The sequence below is a fragment of the Theobroma cacao genome, chromosome 5 (assembly GCF_000208745.1).
Source record: "Theobroma cacao cultivar B97-61/B2 chromosome 5, Criollo_cocoa_genome_V2, whole genome shotgun sequence".
Classification (NCBI taxonomy): domain Eukaryota; kingdom Viridiplantae; phylum Streptophyta; class Magnoliopsida; order Malvales; family Malvaceae; genus Theobroma; species Theobroma cacao.
In genome coordinates, this window is record NC_030854.1 from 232,594 (window position 1) to 252,616 (window position 20,023).

Genomic DNA, 20,023 nt, shown 5'->3' on the forward strand with positions numbered 1-20,023 from the left:
TATTTGATTAAATATAATAAAAATATAAATATTTAAACTTATATTTTAATAAATATGAATAAATTTGAAATTCTCAATAAAATGTTTATAAATCAAATATTATAATATTATTTTTCTTATATTTTAATTATTGTTTTACTTACATATCAAATATTATAATATTATTTTCTCTATAATTATATTGTTTATAATTATATTATTTACAATTGCATTATCTATAATCACATTGTAGTATATAAGATAATTTTCGTAACTACTCGTCAACCTGAATACCTGAAAGCTCAGGAAAGATTCGATAAGCAGCGGAAATGGAAAGTCAACTACTCCTTGCACAGGAACTGAGACCTCCATCATCTCTTCTCAAGTATCTTTATGCCGCCCACTTTCTTGCGAGATGGGGTGCCGGGTTTTTTTTTGTTCTACTCCTTACATTTCAACCAGGCTGATTGATTGATTTACATGATACATATAACCTGTAATATAAGGGATTGTTTGGGATATTTTCATGTAAGTTTTCTACTATTTATATTGAACACACCTATTACACAGAAATTATCATCTCTTGACTACTTCGATTTTGCCAGGCATATATCCTTTGTGCAACAAGAATGATCTGAATTGCCTGTCTCTCCCATGTGTGCTTCCCTTGGAATGTATGTTTAATGCTTTACTTCATTGCAGAATGTGGGAATTCTCTGTCGGTTTATACATGATCAGTGTTTGGCCAGACTCTTTACTCCTTGCTGCTATTTATGGTGCTGTGGAATCTGCTTCTACTGCATTATTTGGTCCCATCATTGGTCGATGGGTGGATAGGCTCACATATGTAAAGGTTTGCTTCAGATCTTCGTTTCTTTAGTTGAAATTTAAGGCTTCGAAGTTCAGTTTCCATGCGAACCCCCTTTTGTAAATGTAGCCATGTGATTTACAGAAGTTTATCAAAAGTTTTAGGGTTATAACTGAATCTCACTGCAACATGAGCAATTCTATTTCACGTTATTAAGAAAACTGAGAGTGGAACCAGCTGCTGATCAATAAATCTAAACAACTGATAAGGAGAGTGACTATATATGTATTATGTAATTTCTGTTGGCAGGTTCTTAAACTTTGGTTAGTAACCCAGAATCTGTCCTTCATAATTGCTGGATGTGCAGTAATGGCCTTACTGGTATTTTCAAGCCTCAAGGTCACAAATCTCATAGCATTCATCTCCCTGGTGATATTGACCAACATCTCTGGAGCTGTTGGTGTGCTTTCAACTCTAGCAGTACCATCCTGATCGAAAGAGAATGGTAATTTCTTATAGTACTCTGAGAGAGAGCAAAAAAAAAAAAACAAAAAAAAAAAGAAAAGAAAACAAGAGAATGTGGCCTAATATGAAGAGGAGTAAAGTGTTGTTCTACTTAAACATGGTCACAAGTTATTTCTATCACACATTCATATTTTTGACTATATTTGATGGAACAATATCTTTCTAGTCGTTCTCAATTTATCCAACTCTCTGCTCAGTTGTTAAAGAGGTGAAGTATAGATTTAGTGCTATTCTTTTTAGTGATTCTCAATTTATTCAACAAGCATGCTTGTTATATTAATGTTCCCCTCCTGATCCTCTTTCGTCTTTTTTTTTTCTTTTCAAGAACAGGGTGGTGGTATTATCAGAAGGCCATCCTCCAGATTTGCTGACTGAGATGAATTCTGTCATCAGACGAATTGATTTAACCTGCAAGCTAGTTGCACCAGTTATAACTGGCTTCATTATCAGCTTTGTATCACTAAAAGCATCTGCTATGACCTTAGCACTGTGGACGACTATAACTGTTTGGGTGGAATATTGGCTTTTTATGTCTGTGTATAGCGGGATCCCAGCTTTAGGTGAAAGCAGCCTAAGGAGGATTTCAGAAGTTTCACCAAGTGATGTTGCGGAAGAAAGCACATCGGCTTCTCAGGAAATACCTGATTCACTTTCCAATGATGGAGAGAATTCAGCAGCCGCAGGAAAGAACTCTGGGAGTAAATTTATCGAGTGTGTCGCTAAGGTTCCTTACATTGATGCATGGAGAGTATATCTGCAGCAAGATGTTGTTCTACCTGGAGTTGCTTTAGCTTTGTTGTATTTCACTGTCCTAAGGTGAGTATCGAGGAATTCTATTTGTTTTACTTCTGAAGTAAATGGAAGTAATTATTTCATTGGGAATCTTTCTCTGTGGCAATTCATCTTTTACTGATTAATGTTTTTCCAGCTTTGGGACTTTGATGACGGCTGCCTTTGAATGGGAAGGCATACCTGCATTTGTAATTGGAATAGCACGTGGCATTAGTGCTTCAATTGGAATAGCTGCAACAGTTGTGTATCCCATGCTACAATCTCGTATTTTAACACTCAGAACAGGACTCTGGTCTGTCTGGTCTCAGGTATAACCCTTCTACAGACCAATTAAGGAGTTACTTGGCCATTGTAGAATTACCTTTCCTTGATGCTGTTCACCTTCAATTCCATTTTGGCATGCACCTTTGAATGCAGCGGAATTGCCTGCTGCTATGTGTGGCTTCAATCTGGGTCAAAAACAGCCATTTATCAGCATACATGCTGATGGGTGGAGTTGCAACATCTCGTCTTGGTTTGTGGATGTTCGACTTGTGCGTCATCCAACAAATGCAGGTAGAAGAACACAACTAACCATGAACCGGTGCTGTTAAATGTTGTCAATCTCTGCATTTGCTGATGCATTAGACAGCTTCGTTTGGAAAAATTTGTCTCACTGCATTTTCTATTTCTCTTTTGCCATTGTCTCCTGGACAGGATCTTGTTCCCGAATCTGATCGTTGCATTGTGGGAGGTGTTCAGAACTCGCTTCAGTCTACCTTGGATTTGATGGCTTATGTCATGGGAATACTAATCTCAAATCCACAGGTAATCATCCTTAGAATTTAGCTTGTGTTAAGTAACTCCAATTACGTGTTTTAAGTAAAAAGTAGAGACAATTTTTAATAACTATTGAATACTAAGATTGGACATCTTTAACTAAACTCAACGGTATTTCGTAGAGTTGAAAGCATCTATTATGGAATTAATGTTAAAATTTAGAATGATTTTATTTTTAATGAAAATGATAAATGATTCTTAAAAAAATCATTTTATAATTTTATTACGGGTCTTGTTTTTGTTTTTGATAATTCAATTTCTTTTTAATTTTTTTCTTTTCCCTCCTTTCTCTTTGACCAGATACATATGAGATCTATGTATTACCATAAGATTATTTGTTAATGTGATCTTTCAAAGCAGGAATATTTTGGATTGAGTTTCCATGAAATGATGAATTTTGGCAAAATCCTTTTGAGCCAATTGATTATCTTAGATTGCCATGAAGATTTAATTGTTCAAATACTCATATTAATGGATGAGGTGTTATTCTGCATGTGTACTCGCAAGATTATTTCTTATCTTATGCTTTTACGATCATTTAGAATTAATTCAGCTTGTGAAAATAATTTTAGGATTCCTCAATAATTTTGATAAGTCATTATTAACATTATTCAATTAATTATTATTATTTATTATTTATCAAAAAAAAATGTTTCACTTTTTATTCTTATCTTATATCTATAAATTTAATTCATATATAAAATAAATTAATTAACTAAAGCTGAAGTGGATTGTACGTGGATGAATCCAATCCACTTCTTTCTTTTTTATCCTTCATAAAGCCACTTTGTTTTAATTTTAAATCTACCACTGGTTGCCAACCGTTTCTCATTCCTTCATTTTTGCTCACTTCGTCATCTTCCACTGGCAGCAGACAACCCCTTTCTCTAAACCCTCTCTCCATTGCTCAGTCCCTGGCGCCGTCGCCTTGTTGGCCTAAGCATTTCCTGCAGCGGCTCCGTCTTTCTTTCCCTTTTCTAGTTTCTTCTCTTCCCCTTCCTTCTGCCGCCAGTTTCCTCTCTATCTAAAAAAGCCGAGCCACCGTTCTCCTCCTCCAATTTGAGTTTTCTTTTAGAAGTCCTGTCACAAATTTAAAACCCCATTTAAAACCTCTTTCTTGAAAGCTGGGCGTGGGCACCCTTCAAGAGCACTCTTCATTACCTCTATGGGGTATCTATGTGTAGGATAGTTTCCGTAACTACTCGTCAACCCGAATACCTGAAAGCTCAGGAAAGATTGGGTAAGCAGCTGAAATGAGTCAACCACTCCCTGCACAGGAACAGAGACCTCCATCATCTCTTCTCAAGTATCTTTATGCCGCTCACTTTCTTGCGAGATGGGGTGCCAGGTATTTTTTTTGTTCTACTCCTAGCATGGTTTCAACCAGGCTGATTGATTGATTACATGATACATATAACATGTTATATAAGGGATTGCTTGGGATATTTTCATGTAAGTTTTCTAGTATTTATATTGAACACATCTATTACACAGCAATTATCATCTCTTGACTACTTCGATTTTGCCAGGCATATATCCTTTGTGCAACAAGAATGATCTGAATTGCCTGTCTCTACCATGTGTGCTTCCCTTGGAATTTATGTTTAATGCTTTACTTCATTGCAGGATGTGGGAATTCTCTGTCGGTTTATACATGATCAGTGTTTGGCCAGACTCTTTACTCCTTGCTGCTATTTACGGTGCTGTGGAATCTGCTTCTACAGCATTATTTGGTCCCATCATTGGACGATGGGTGGATAGGCTCACATATGTAAAGGTTTGCTTCAGATCTTCGTTTTCTTTAGTTGAAATTTAAGGCTTCGAAGTTCAGTTTCCATGTGAACCCAGTTTTGTAAATGTAGCCATGTGATTTACGGAAGTTTATTAAAAGTTTTAGAGTTATAACTGAATCTCACTGCAACATGAGCAATACTATTTCACGTTATTAAGAAAACTGATGGTGGAACCACCTGCTGATCAATAAATCTAAATAACTGATAAAGAGAGTGACTATATATGTATTATGTGATTTCTGTTGGCAGGTTCTTAAACTTTGGTTAGTAACCCAGAATCTGTCCTTCATAATTGCTGGATGTGCAGTAATGGCCTTACTGGTATTTTCAAGCCTGAAGGTCACAAATCTTGTAGCATTCATCTCCCTGGTGATATTGACCAACATCTCTGGAGCTGTTGGTGTGCTTTCAACTCTAGCCGGTACCATCCTGATCGAAAGAGAATGGTAATTTCATATAATACTCTGAGAGAGAGCAAAAAAAAAAAAAAAGAAAGGAAAAGAAAACAAGAGAATATGGCCTAATATGAAGAGGAGTAAAGTGTTGTTCTACTTAAACATGGTCACAAGTTATTTCTATCATACATTCATATTTTTTATTATATTTGATGGAATAATATCTTTCTAGTCATTCTCAATTTATCCAACTCTCTGCTCAGTTGTTAAAGAGTTGAAGTATAGATTTAGTGTTATTCTTTTTAGTGATTCTCAATTTATTCAACAAGCATGCTTGTTATATTAATGTTACCCTCCTGATGCTCTTCCCTTTTTTTTTTTCTTTTCAAGAACAGGGTGGTGGTAATATCAGAAGGCCATCCTCCAGCTTTACTGACTGAGATGAATTCTGTTATCAGACGAATTGATTTAACCTGCAAGCTAGTTGCACCAGTTATAACTGGCTTCATTATCAGCTTTGTATCACTAAAAGCATCTGCTATGACCTTAGCACTGTGGACGACTATAACTGTTTGGGTGGAATATTGGCTTTTTATGTCTGTGTATAGCGGGATCCCAGCTTTAGGTGAAAGCAGCCTAAGGAGGATTTCAGAAGTTTCACCAAGTGATGTTGTGGAAGAAAGCACTTCGGCTTCTCAGGATGTTGTGGAAGAAAGCACATCGGCTTCTCGGGAAATACCTGATTCACTTTCCAATGACGGAGAGAATTCAGCAGCCGCAAGAAAGAACTCTTGGAGTAAATTTATCGAGTGGGTCTCTAAGGTTCCTTACATTGATGCATGGAGAGTATATCTGCAGCAAGATGTTGTTCTACCTGGAGTTGCTTTAGCTTTGTTGTATTTCACTGTCCTAAGGTGAGTATCGAGGAATTCTATTTGTTTTACCTCTGAAGTAAATGGAAGTAATTATTTCATTGGGATTCTTTCTCTGTGGGAATTCACTTTTTACTGATTAATGTTTTTCCAGCTTTGGGACTTTGATGACGGCAACCTTGCAATGGGAAGGCATACCTGCATTTGTAATTGGAATAGCACGTGGCATTAGTGCTTCAATTGGAATCGCTGCAACAGTTGTGTATCCCATGCTACAATCTCGTATTTTAACACTCAGAACAGGACTCTGGTCTGTCTGGTCTCAGGTATAACCCTTCTACAGACCAATTAAGGAGTTACTTAGCCATTGTAGAATTACCTTTCCTTGATGCTGTTCACCTTCAATTCCATTTTGGCATGCACCTTTGAATGCAGTGGATTTGCCTGCTGCTATGTGTGGCTTCAATCTGGGTCAAAAACAGCCATTTATCAGCATACATGCTGATGGGTGGAGTTGCAACATCTCGTCTTGGTTTGTGGATGTTCGACTTATCCGTCATCCAACAAATGCAGGTAGAAGAACACAACTAATCACAAACTGGTACACTATTAAATGTTGTTAATCTCTGCATTTGCTGATGCATTAGACAGCTTTGTTTTCGAAAAATTTGTCTCACTGCATTTTCTATTTCTCTTTTGCCATTGTCTCCTGGACAGGATCTTGTTCCTGAATCTAATCGTTGCATTGTGGGGGGTGTTCAGAGCTCACTTCAGTCTACCTTGGATTTTATGGGTTATGTCATGGGAATACTAATCTCAAATCCACGGGTAATCATCCTAAGAATTTGGCTTGTGTTTTTCAAGGATTTATAGCTGAAATCAACATTTTTCTTCTGAGAATTGCATGCTTCAAAACTTAAATTCACTGGGTTTTTCTCCTTGTATAGGATTTCTGGAAGTTGAGTATGATGTCCTTCTGTGCGGTGACATTGGCTGCATTTCTCTACACTTTCCATCTATACCGAATTCGGAAACACCTTTTCCACTTGGAGAAGCTGTTATCACTTGTTCAGTGATTGTAAGATGATATGGCCTGCCTGATTGTTTCTTTCTTTGATGTTTGTGATCTGAATGTGGAAATCTATCTATATGGTCGGTGGCGGAGCCTGTTTTTCGCGTTTCAGACCAAGATTATTATTATGAAACAGTCATACTATGTTTGATTGATAAAAATATAAAGTAACTTAAATGAAAGAAAGTTCATGTAAAAATTATATAAATAACTTCAATTACATGTTAAGTAAAAAATAAGGATATTTTTTAATAACTATTGAATATTAAGATTGTATATCTTTAACTAAGTTTGATGGTATTTCATAGAGTTGAAAGCATTTATTATTGATGGTAGTTCATGATTTTATTTTTAATAGGAATGATTAATTAATTTTAAAGAAAATTATTTGATTTTTTATTATGGGTTTTGTTTTTAACGAGTTTAATAATAAAAAATACACGTTTTGATGTTGTAGTAGAAATTAAAAGAGTCAAAAATAAATTGAATCAATATGTGAATAATAAAGTAAATTTTTGATTTTTTTTTTCTTCAACATGTGGTATAATTCAAAAAGTTTATGAAAAATATGAAATTTGAATAGATCTAATTGATAATTTAAATGCATTTTATCATACTTAATAAAGTTATCATGGTAACATTTATCTGTAAGATTTCAAATATTTTTAATATCAAATGATTCGAAATTATTGTGAAAGTTCAAAAATGTGCTAAGAGTAACTTCATCATGTTCTCGTTAAATTTGAAATTCAATTTTGGTAAGTGTGAGTCTATTAAAAGGGGCTATTGATTAATTATTGTAAGATATTTTGTAAAAAAAAAATTATTTTGAAAGTAAAGTTACAAAAAATTTTAAAAATAAAAATATATTTAAAAAATTTTAAAATTTATAAAAATGAAATTATAAATTTTTTTTAAAAAAATAAATTGTAAAAATTTTAAAATTATTGGGAGGTGCGGGGCCCCCCGACTAGCCCCTCCCAGAGAATTGAATCCATATCAAAAAGATAATGGGACTGTTTATCCAGAGGAAAAAAGAGTTGGTGCGGATCGACTTTTATCTTCTTGGCTTGTGGGAGATGGCGGTGCTAATTGGAGACTTAAAGCTTTGAAGCGTGCAGAAGACCAAGCTGCTCGACAAGGACGAAGGCTTGAGGAGGTTGTGCAAGAACGCTGGGGTTCTCTTGATATGCTTGCCGAACATGCCATAAGAAATAGAAAGCAAGGGCAAGATGAGGAGAAAGAAAAAGTTGCAGACAATGAAAGCGGAAGAGATTCTAGAAAGAACACTGCTCCAGATTATTTGCAGGATGTATCTCTTGGACATTCTGACTTGAGGGCCCCAAAAGTCCGTGATTCATTATCCTGGGGAAAACGAAAACGCCAAAATACTCCTGCTAAAGATGCTGCCGTTGTATCTGCTGCAAATAAGTTTGCCAATGATGGAAACTTTATGCATGAATTTCTTCGTAAGCAGGGCACTGACACTGCTACATCTGGTGGAGATGAGGACTCAGAGGCAAATAAACCAAGTGAAGCTGCTACAGTGCTTAAGGAGAGTGTGAGCACAAACCGATTGGCAGCTAAGGCTTTGCAGCTTCGAATGAAGGGAAAGCATGAAGAAGCTGAGAAACTTCTACTGGAAGTTGAGAGCATGAAAGCACAGCAGAGAACTGGAGATCATGCAAGTGAGAAGCAGAATGTCCACAGTGGAAGCAGATATGTTGTTCACCATGTCTCGATGAGAAAAAGGAAGGATGATGATGATACTGATAAGCATCTAGCTCGAAGAATAATGCGCAACAAACTATACAGTGTTTCTGGTCAGGCAGATGATAATGACTATGATTATGAAGATGGCCCGAGCAGAAAGTCTCCAAAGACGGGTGGGAACAATGATTTGTCAAGGCGTATATTGACTCAGCAAGAGCGCTGCCTTTTCTGCTTTGACAACCCAAACAGACCAAAACATCTTGTCGTTGCTACAGCAAATTTTACTTACTTGATGTTGCCACAATGGCAGCCTATTGTTCCAGGTCACTGCTGCATCTTACCAACGCAGCATGAGTCAGCCACAAGAACAATTGACAACTACGTGTGGGATGAAATTCGTAACTTCAAGAAATGCTTAATTATGACGTTTGGCAAGCAAGATAAGGAGTTGGTGTTCTTGGAAACGGTGATGGGCTAGGGGCAACAGCGTCGCCATTGTTCGATTGGATGTATTCCTTTGCCACGGGAAGTTGCAAAGCAGGCGCCTGTGTAATTTAAAAGGCAATTGATGAAGCTGAAGATGAGTGGAGCCAGCACAATGCAAAGAAGCTGATTGACACAAGTGAGTAGGAATTGCGTGGTTCGATTCCCAAAAACTTCCCGAACTTGCACGTTGAATTCGGTCTAAACAGGGGATTTGTTAATGTAATTGATGATGAAAGGCAATCCAAGAGCTTGCTCTGTGGTCTCAATGCGATTAGAGGCATGCTACAAGTGCTCGAGGAGGACATGGATCGTCGCAGGAGGCATCAATTCGTGGAGGAACAAAAGCAGGCTGTTGCAAGTTTAGACGCCACTGGGAACCTTTTGACTGGCCAAAACAACTTGACTAAGCATGAATTTTGTAATCCAAAGCACATGGGGCATTTTTAGCTTTTGGTTTTACAACTAAATGAATGCAAAGATATTTGATAATTATCTGAACAGAAGAATTGGACAATATATTCTTGAAATCTCAAGGACAGTCACCAGTACCACTCCTTCCCAAATAAAAAAAAATTCTTGTATAAAGTGGGCAATTTAGCGTGTCCAGAATCTTTGCTTTTCATGACAAATAAATCAGGTGCATGAACACATCAGGCACAAGGAATTGGCCATGGGAAAAATGAAAATATGGCCATACATTTGTCTGAAGATTATACATTTTGACAAACAAAAAGGACATATTCAAAGCTTTAACATGACCCAAGGTTGGTTTGCATCCTTTTTTCTTTTTTCCAAGAAAAGTAAGAAATTTATTCAGATTGGCAGGGTGACATTGCTGGAGTCAAGTCATCATTGAGATAGAAAGACTCCAATGCCTAAAGCAAGTGTATCTTTGCTTTGGTCATCCTGATTCTCGACACGGTGGAGCCCTACTTGAAAAAGAAAGAGATATAATAAGCAAATGCCGTCCAAAAGGACAAATCCAAGTACCCTTGTGCCTCCACCAGAAGAGAAAAAGAGAAATATGAAAAGCAACGGCCTGTAGGCAATAAAGTCATTTCAAAGGAAAAGTGGGGAGGCACCTCCACGAGTGAAGGGCATTTTGGAGCCACGTAAAAAGGGAAACCGGGAAAAATGAGAAAGACCCTGTACGAGTCACGCCCTTCCTGGCCAAATTCCTCAAACTTTTTTTGACTCCCCTCCGTTCTTATCTGAGAAAGGCCGGTACTATGCCTGTCCACTTATAAGTACGGCGAATATCCCCAATATATTTTACCATTCCTATGACTTCTACCACTACCGCAAATGGCTTTTGAATTCCCATTCATCATTATTTTTTTGGGCGTTATGAATTTTATATCAATACTCGATTCTATAAATAACATTTTTTAATTACTTAACATGAATTTATAAAGAGCACTTTCTCTTACTTTATATATTATATTATATTATACATATATATTTTTTTAAATTCCTGATAAATGCTATGCTAACTCATTCGTTAACACCAGATGGAGCTAGATTCGAACCAAATAAGCATTCTCCCATCTAACACGTATATTTGATATGCAATTTTTATTTATTTATTCAAGAAACTTGATCTACACTCTCAAATCTCTATCAGTGGTGGGGTGGGGTGCCGGGGTATGGGGTCAAAGTTGCTGCTCGTACCATCCGCACTTGAATCTGTCCTTCCTCACATACTGCTTCCACCGAATGAGTTCTGCTTCGCGATAAAAGACAATGACTTTTCTAATGACCGTATTACCCTCGTCAACTCTTCTTGTCCTCACCCCGTCCTTTTGCCGTACGGAACCGTCGTTGCTCCTCCTAATGACCAACATGCCCCTTCCCTTTACGGAATGAAGAGAGAGAAAAAAAAAATCATACGTGATGGAAGCTGAGGTTACGGGAAAGTCCCACAAGGCTATAACCGTAATTTAAAACTTCCTTTCTTCCTCACCACTGTCCCCAACCGCAATGCCGCTTGCTCTACTTTTGTCTTGTGTTTTTCTATCAACGGTTACGTCTCCTCCTTAAACGAGAGGTCACCCAAAACCAGACACACACACACACAAACGCAGTTTTATCTCCCAATCTCTAAACTTTCAGAACAACTATGAAGAAGCAAAAGAAAGAGTGCTTTGGAGGCTTCAACCCCTTTGATCTGCTCTCTGAAGAGATCATTTTCATGATCCTCGACCTTCTACACCGGAACCCGCTTGACAAAAAGTCCTTCTCTTTAGTTTGCAAGTCCTTCTACGCTACAGAATCCAAGCACCGGAGGACCCTGAAGCCTCTCCGGCAAGAACACCTCCCAGCAATCCTTTGCCGCTACCCCAATATCACCCATCTCGATCTCACCCTCTGCTCTCGTGTCACCGACGCCTCTCTCTCCATTATATCCAATGCATGCACCTCTACTCTTCGTTCCGTTGATTTCTCAAGAAGTCGCCTGTTTTCGACTTCCGGGTTGTTGGGTTTGGCTCTGAATTGTAAGAACCTCGTCGAGATTGATTTGTCCAACGGGACAGAATTGAAAGATTCAGCTATGGCAGCTGTTGCTGAGGCTAAGAATTTGGAAAAGCTGTGGCTAGCCAGGTGTAAGTCGATCACGGATTTGGGCGTGGGATGTGTTGCAGTTGGATGCAGAAAGTTGAGGTTCGTTTGCTTGAAGTGGTGCTTGGGGGTTGGTGATCTGGGTGTCGGTTTGATTGCTGTTAAGTGCAAGCAAATTCTTTACTTGGATCTCTCTTACTTGCCTGTAAGTCACTTTTTGTTTTGTGTATGCTCCTCTTTCATTTTCCTTTTATGGTTCTGTTTTTTCCTCTGTTACATGGGATTGTTTGTCAAGCTCAAGACTTTTTCTCTGTTTTTGAATTTGATTATTGGCTTGTTATTAATTCTTGTCTAGCCTTAAAATTTTCTTCTTTCCTTAACTGTTTGCATCTCGTATCTTATACTACTGTTTTAAATGCTGAACAGGTACTTTTCGTTGGAACTTATAAAGAAAGATATATTTTTTGTTGACTGCTTTAACGTTGTGCAGATTACAAATAAATGTTTATCGTCTGTCTTGAAATTACAACATCTAGAAGATTTGGTTATGGAAGGATGCTTTGGTATCGACGATGACAGCCTTGCAGTCCTCAAGCACGGATGCAAGTCATTAAAGGTATATTCTTGTGGAAAGTTGGTTTATTTTAGGATTTCCACTTATTGTCTAGTATTTTGTTAAACACTGTCGGATTTTACTGGTACATTTGTCATATCTGAGGCCAGGGGAAATTGTTCCTTCTTTTCTACCCTGGGGCTCAGTTATCAATCGCCTAATCTATACTTATTGTCATGTTGAAACGGGGTTCGAGAGAAGTCTGATATTGTTTATAGGATTCCTGCATCTTTTATTCTTTTGCGGTGTATGATTAAGGTGCTAAATTTTATGGTTTCTTTACTGAATTTGTCGTGTGTGCGATGGGACCTTATAATCTGGTTGTCGTACCTACACAGGATCCCAAAGGTTGTTTTTGTTCTTGTTATTGTTCTCATTGAATAGTTTAATTGACAAAAATCATTTTACTTGTCCTTTATTAGAGTCTTGATGTGTCGACTTGTCAGAATATCACTGACAGTGGCTTGTCTTCCCTAATAAGCGGTGCTGAAGGTCTGCAGCAACTCACATTAGCCCATGGTTCTCCAGTAAGTCTTTCTATATTGTTATCTCTTTCTCTCCTAACAGGTTCCTTTTATATATTTGAAAAGCTTTTATCCTACTCTTTTGTAGTTATAACGTAGCATTTGGTGACGCTGCAGGTAACTTCTTCCCTTGCTGATTGTTTGAAGAAGCTTTCCCTGTTGCAGTCAGTTAAATTGGATGGTTGTCTGATTACCTATGATGGGTTGAAAACCATTGGAAATTGGTGTCTGTCGCTAAGGGAGCTGAGCTTAAGTAAATGTTTAGGAGTGACAGATGAAGGCCTCTCATCAGTTGTAACAAAACACAAAGACTTAAGGAAGCTAGACATTACATGTTGCCGCAAGATAACTGATGTTTCTGTAGCCCACATCACAAATTCGTGCAACTTTCTTTCTTCTCTCAGGATGGAGTCATGCACTCTGGTTTCTAGAAAAGCCTTTGGTTTGATTGGACAGCAGTGCCATTTGCTTGAAGAGCTTGACCTTACAGATAATGAAATTGACGATGAAGGTTTTTTTCTTCTTTTTCTTTTGGCAACTATAGTTTGAACTATGGCATTATTTGATGCACTTACAGTCTTTTCTCTTTGCAGGCCTTAAGTCCATCTCCAGATGTTCCAAACTATCCAACTTAAAACTAGGAATTTGCCTTAATATAACTGATGAGGGACTCATCCATATTGGCAGGGGCTGCTCAAAACTTATAGAGCTTGATCTGTACAGGTTAGCTCTTTGAGCTCCATTAAGGATTTTTTTTATCCTTTTTATACTTTCTCCTTTAGTCTATTAGGGATAACCTCTCGTATATCTTTTGGTCTTAGATTTTGGTTTCGTCACAAGCATAGTTTTTTGCAGTTTCTTTGTGAACTGATTTCTTATTGATGCAATGAAGACAACAATTCATGATTATCTGAACATGGCTGCTGTTTACAGGTGTGCAGAAATAACAGATTTGGGTATTTTAGCAATTGCGCAAGGATGCCCTGGCCTTGAAATGATTAATATAGCCTACTGTAAAGATATTACAGATCGTTCCTTGCTATCTTTATCAAAGTGCTCATGCTTAAAGACGTTTGAAAGTCGAGGGTGTTCACGGATTACATCTTTAGGACTAACAGCCATTGCTGTGGGGTGCAAGGAACTTTCCAAGCTAGACATAAAGAAGTGTCATAACATCGATGATGCTGGAATGCTTCCACTTGCTCATTTCTCTCAAAACCTCAGACAAGTATGCTACCCTCTCCGTTGCTTGAAACTTTGCACACAAAAGAAAAGTAGACATCATGCAAAATCTGATTTATTCTTTTCTCTGCAGATTAACTTGTCCCATAGCTCAGTTACGGATGTAGGACTGTTATCACTGGCCAGCATCAGCTGCTTACAGAACATAACCATCTTGCACTTAAAAGGCTTGACCCCCAGTGGATTGGCAGCTGCCTTACTGGCCTGTGCAGGGTTAAGAAAAGTGAAGCTTCAGGCAGCTTTTAGATGGCTATTACCCCATCGACTTTTTGAACATTTGGAAGCACGTGGTTGTATGTTTCAGTGGAGAGATAAAGTGCTTCAGGTAATGTGTATGAATTTTGTTACAAAATTTATCATAACGAAAGTGTCTTGTCAAGCATGATACATTTCAAATGTCATTGAACATACACATGTAGTTGCAATATATTCTAAATGTTATGCACACATATTTTTGGAATTTCAATTGGAAAGTAGTCTATGTACATATAGAAGAAGTTGCAAGATGGTTATGAGCAACTGTATGTTTGTTTTGATTTTGGGAGGGACTTCGACAATCTTGTAAGGAACTAAATGCATGCACCAAGTCAGAAACTAGGTTTCAATAATGATTCTACGATTGACTTAAGTGATTCAATTATGCATTTGACAGGTGGAATTAGATCCCAAGTGTTGGAAATTACAGTTGGAAGATCCAATGCCATAGAGATTCTTGAAGATCTTGTAGGTCAGAGGAGTTGGCAGCTATTATTGTCAAATGCAGATTCCAGCAGTGAATTCAGTGGAATCAGTAAAGATATTGGGTTGTTGACAAAGCATTAGCCTTCAGGTGAGACAACAGCTCTTGCCAACGAAATGAAAAAGTTAGGCTAAGTTTCTTCAGGTGCCATATGTGGATTGGAATGTCGAACTGTCAGCCTTCGATGTCAAAATAATCAAGCTTTATGGCTGTATGCCTCGCATAGTTGCATGTACATGAAAATTTTGATAGAATTGGAGAATGTATACTTATGTTTGTTAGTCCCAAGTTTGCTTGATGTATATGATCATTTTATGGATGCTTCACTGTCATTAGAATCAGACGACAGTTAATGAGGATTTATGCAGCACCATGTTGGCAGAATGGTGGATTAGATCAAGCAAGGAGCTGGTTTTAACCAAAATGTAAGTGCATTGCGTTTGGCTTCTGGTACAGAAATTGGAGGCTATAGTTGACGGGGTCATGGAAAAAGGTTATGCATGTTTTTGCATTATAATTGAAATTGGTCGTCTCAATGGACTGAGTCAAATGTGAACTGCAATCTTTAAAAATTATAAGAATAATAATTAAAAAAATGGGGAGGGGTGGAATTATGAGCATGTTCTTAAAATATTAATTTGTATGGAAGAATCTGGTATGATGCTTGACTAGGAGAGTGGTGTTCACCACTATTTGCTGGTTTCTTTTGAAATGGAGGAAGAAGGGCATCATTGTTAATGAAGAAACTATGATTTCTAGATGTGATCAGAGAAAATAGCAGCAGGTGGGGAAGAATAGAGGACCCCCAGAGTGATTCACAAAGAGTTCTTTCTCAATCGGGTAATTAATCCCAGTGGGGTTGGTTCAATTACTAGAAACTAAATGCTAATCTCAAGGTAACAATAAGGCAGGCGTTGATGAGTCACAACCCAAAGAGTGGAGTAGGGAATTGGATCGTTGGCAGCATTGATGTAAACTGGAGTTCAACTACCTAGCACGGTGCATGGATCATTGGTTTTGATTACAACAGAATCAGACTCTGAGATCACAGTTCGGCTTCCTAAAAAGGGTGCCTCTGAACATCAACCCCATTTTGAGCTTTGAACCTAGTCATTGTAGTCAGAAAGCTTCTATTTCTATAGAACAGGTGGCAATGAGGTTTCATCACCGGACAACAAAAGCTTGGAACAATATTCTATTAAGAATTGAGCTTAAGCGTTTAACCAAAAACGTTTCTTTGAAGTTTAACATGATCATCCAAAAAAAACGAAAAAACAAAGCTTTCCTTAGTATAAAAAAATGGGTTTTTATATATACAGTTGACAGAGTCAAGTAAATATCATACTGCTACATAGCAAAGAGAAGTAAATTGATATGGTCAAATTCTCAAAAAGAACAGTGACCCAATATCACAGAAACGGTGAAGTGCTGTTTTCCCTGAAAGAAAGGCCGCCGGAGATATGGTTTAGGTGGCCTGACTGGGATGTTCCGGCCACAGGGAGTCATGGATCAGCAAAATATGAGAGCATCTTGACAAAACTGATAAAGCAAAAGCCCAAGTCTCTTGATACCATTACACCATGCAATTTCATTGTGTTTTTTCGTATTTAGCAAATTAAAGGGTATTAGGAAATGCAGATGTCAACGTCAGGAATGGTCAAAATTACAAGGATGCTACTATGAGAAGACCAGTTCATAGGTTTATGAATCTCGGCTTAGCTTGACAATGTCCCGAGGCTTTGCCTTCTCCCGCTGCAAAAGCTAATGGCCCATTGCTGTTCAAGCTGCTTGTGCTAAACGACACAGGATGTTACTTTCTTTTTCAGGTCCTTTGTTGGAATAATTTTAAATTTATTTATTTAACAGTAAAAAGGTTTCCAAGATGTTAGTTGTAAGACATAAGCAACCTTGGAATCATTAATCCATAGAACAAAATCATGGGATTTGAGCAGAGGACAGATGTCAAGCAAAAGGAAGTGCGTTGGATTTTCGATAAGCGCAGCTCGTCAGCCGCCACTCATGTGTGGTTAATGTGGCTAGTCCAGTCAAAGCCACAAGCTTTGACTGAGAATTATTTTTCCACGGTCAAACTTGCTTTTAGCTTCTCAGAAGAAACATGGAGGAGGAAGACCTTAATGCAAAAAACTCACCCCTCACCATGAAAAACCGTCTTTCCCCCCTCACCTGTCCTCCTCCCCCGCTCTCTGTTTTTATGGCTTCTTCTTCAGGAACCAACACTTCCAATACTTCTTCTATAAATTCCCAAACAGCCTTCCCTTTCTCCAACTCAAACCCCATGGCTGCTTCCTCCTCTTTCATGAACATGGACAACATTAACCAAAACAGAAGCACTTCGATTACCAGCTGGGGACTTTCTGGCCATCAGGTGACTGATAAATTTGGCATTGAAATCCCAAAGTTCAAGTCACTTGCTCCCTCTTCACTACCCATCTCTCCAGCTCCTGTTTCTCCTTCTTCTTACTTGGTTACACCTCCCGCTGCTTTTAGCCCTACTGATTTCTTGGACTCACCTGTTCTTTTCTCCACTTCTAGTGTGAGTTTCTTAATTTCTGCTCTCTAAACAATTAATTGAACATCCTGTTTTCATAGATAGTGCATATACTAATGGATCATTTTCTTCTATTCTTCCGTTGGGTTTCTATAGATTTTCCCTTCTCCGACAACAGGGGCTTTTGCTGGTCAAACCTTAAACTGGAGGAGTAATTCTAATGACAATCAACAAGGAATCAAGGGGGAACACAACAACTTCTTTGATTTCTCTTTTCAACCCCAGCCAGGGCCTTCCTCGACTTCATCATCCACCTTTCAATCTTCTTCAAACATTGTTTCGGTGGTAAGCTTTAATTTCATTCAATTCTCTTGGGATTGCCGCAGATTTTTTTTTTGTCGTGTTTAGAAAATATAAAAATACCCTCGACCTTTTGAGATGTTTTGTCGGTTTGTAAAGTTACCAAAAGCTGCAAAGACACTAAGATTTTTATGAGAATCAAGAAAGCAGCAGCATGCTTCTCTATAAACGATACGTATCCTAAAGTAGGAAAACAGAAACAAAAGCAAATTTCGAGAATCAGAGTTTAGTGTTGAACTGCTGTTTTTTTCAGACATCATTTCCCAAATGATAGTATTTTTGTTGCTGCTACGTTGGAATTTGGAACAAGGACTGATGGTTTCAGTCTGGTTGGACAGGATCAGCTCCTTAGGGAGTTGGTTAAACAAAATGTTTTAATTTAGTTTGTTTCCATGGATGTCGTTTTTGTTTGTTCTCATCCTCAAGTTTTGGTCTAATCTTGTGCTACATGAACAGGAACAATCGACATGGAATTTCAGTGAGCCCATGAAGCAACCTGAGTTGCCCGTGGAGAAGGCTGCTAGAGTAAAATCAGAATTTGCTCCGATGCAGAACTTCTCCTCGGAAATGGCACCATCGCAAACGACTATGCAACAAAGCAATACGGGTTCCCAACCAGCTGGTTACAACCAATACAATCAATCGACTCAGTACACCAGGGAGAACAGAAAGGTGCAAGATGGATACAATTGGAGAAAATACGGGCAAAAACAAGTGAAAGGAAGTGAGAACCCACGTAGTTATTACAAGTGCACATATCCCAACTGCCCCACAAAGAAGAAGGTGGAAAGATCTTTGGATGGACAGATAACTGAAATAGTTTATAAGGGAAGCCATAACCACCCCAAGCCTCAGTCTACAAGAAGGTCATCATCTCATGCTGCATGCACCAATTCGGAAATATCGGATCAGTCGGGTGGTACATTAGGGAACGAGCAAACAGACTCCTTTCTCGTGCACGAGGATACTTCAGGTTCCATAGGGGAGGATGAGTTTGACCAAGCTTCACCATTAAGTAATCCAGGTGGTGATGACAATGAAAATGAACCCGATGCCAAAAGATGGTAAGCCTAACAAGAACAGATTTGATAATGGCCTTGCTTCTACTTTTATGGTGGAAGAATAACTGTTTTTCTAATCATGTAATTTTCTCTTTTGCAGGAAAGGTGAAAATGAGAATGAGGGTATCATAGGTTCTGGTAGCAGAACGGTGAGAGAGCCTAGAATAGTGGTGCAAACAACAAGTGATATCGACATTCTTGATGACGGGTATAGATGGAGGAAATATGGACAGAAAGTAGTGAAAGGAAATCCCAATCCAAGGTGATTACCCTTCACCTAATTGTTCAGGAAGATGAAGTTGCTTAGAGATTTTATTCAACTTAAACTAAAATTGTTCTGTTGTCCACTCTACAGGAGCTACTACAAATGCACAACAATTGGTTGTCCGGTGAGGAAACATGTTGAGCGAGCATCCCATGATTTGAGGGCTGTGATCACAACTTACGAAGGGAAACACAACCATGATGTTCCAGCAGCACGTGGGAGCGGCTACGCAATAAACAGGCCTTCCACTACAAACAACAGCAATGCTCCCATGCCTATAAGGCCTTCTGCAGTCCCCAGTCAGGCTAGCAACACAAGTTACCCAAACTCCCTTCAGACAAGATTGCCAACATCAGGAAGTCAACCTCCAGTTACCTTGGAAATGCTGCAGAACCAAGGTAGTTATGGATTCTCGGGATTTGGAAAGCCCATTGGCTCCTACATGAGCCAAGCACAATTCTCAGAAGGGGCATTTGCTAGAGCTAAGGACGAACCCGAGGATGATTCATTTTTCGATGGATTCCTTTCTTGAAAGTGAAACAACTAACTTTAGGAACACATCAACAAAGTAGATGTTTATCAATTAGATTTTGCTTGTTTTGATTGTATAACTATATAGTTACTTTGGTTCTGTAGGTCTTATAACTGATACACAGAATTAGTGCATTTATTCATTTGTTTTGAGGTCTGATAGAAGACGATGCCTCACTTCAAAACTTTGAAGCAGATTGTCAGAGTAGAAAGAAGAAAATCGATTTCAGTGTTAAATAAAGAATTTCCTCAACTTTAGACAACATTTACATTGTGAAATTCTGGTAGTCCTCTCCTTACAACTCTTTCTTTCCCTCTTCCCCTCTAATTAATTGCCATGCAAATCTTTCCTTTTTACCCTGTTTT

At 38.2% G+C, this 20,023-nt stretch overlaps 4 protein-coding genes across 7 annotated transcripts; all 4 read left to right on the top strand.

Moving 5' to 3' along the window:
• Window positions 741-7,199, top strand: LOC18597438 (solute carrier family 40 member 1). 4 transcript variants are annotated; one of them, XR_001928191.1, is made up of 8 exons: window positions 3,727-4,271; window positions 4,550-4,700; window positions 4,966-5,162; window positions 5,507-6,025; window positions 6,138-6,309; window positions 6,419-6,584; window positions 6,701-6,811; window positions 6,931-7,199. XR_001928191.1 is itself a non-coding variant. In XM_007026484.2 (8 exons), the coding sequence occupies exons 1-8, from the start codon at window positions 4,177-4,179 to the stop codon at window positions 7,057-7,059; spliced, it is 1,512 nt and encodes a 503-aa protein (XP_007026546.2). In that variant the 5' UTR covers window positions 3,729-4,176; the 3' UTR covers window positions 7,060-7,199. The 4 variants fall into 4 exon arrangements, 3 of the variants coding, with proteins under 3 accessions (XP_017977392.1, XP_007026546.2, XP_017977391.1); XM_007026484.2 differs by having other exon boundaries at window positions 3,729-4,271; window positions 6,419-6,556; XM_018121902.1 differs by having other exon boundaries at window positions 3,926-4,271; window positions 5,502-6,025; window positions 6,419-6,556.
• On the top strand, window positions 7,984-9,792 carry LOC108661870 (CWF19-like protein 2). Its single transcript, XM_018120730.1, has one exon. It carries the CDS (start codon window positions 8,245-8,247, stop codon window positions 9,244-9,246), a length of 1,002 nt encoding a protein of 333 aa, XP_017976219.1. The 5' UTR covers window positions 7,984-8,244; the 3' UTR covers window positions 9,247-9,792.
• Window positions 11,219-15,250, top strand: LOC18597439 (F-box/LRR-repeat protein 3). Its single transcript, XM_018122303.1, has 8 exons — window positions 11,219-12,018; window positions 12,304-12,429; window positions 12,849-12,953; window positions 13,068-13,461; window positions 13,544-13,673; window positions 13,884-14,178; window positions 14,266-14,517; window positions 14,845-15,250. Exons 1-8 carry the CDS (start codon window positions 11,374-11,376, stop codon window positions 14,896-14,898), a joined length of 2,001 nt encoding a protein of 666 aa, XP_017977792.1. The 5' UTR covers window positions 11,219-11,373; the 3' UTR covers window positions 14,899-15,250.
• LOC108662306 (probable WRKY transcription factor 33) lies at window positions 17,033-19,926 on the top strand. The gene is made up of 5 exons (XM_018121982.1): window positions 17,033-17,485; window positions 17,597-17,785; window positions 18,257-18,864; window positions 18,962-19,123; window positions 19,217-19,926. Exons 1-5 carry the CDS (start codon window positions 17,048-17,050, stop codon window positions 19,656-19,658), a joined length of 1,839 nt encoding a protein of 612 aa, XP_017977471.1. The 5' UTR covers window positions 17,033-17,047; the 3' UTR covers window positions 19,659-19,926.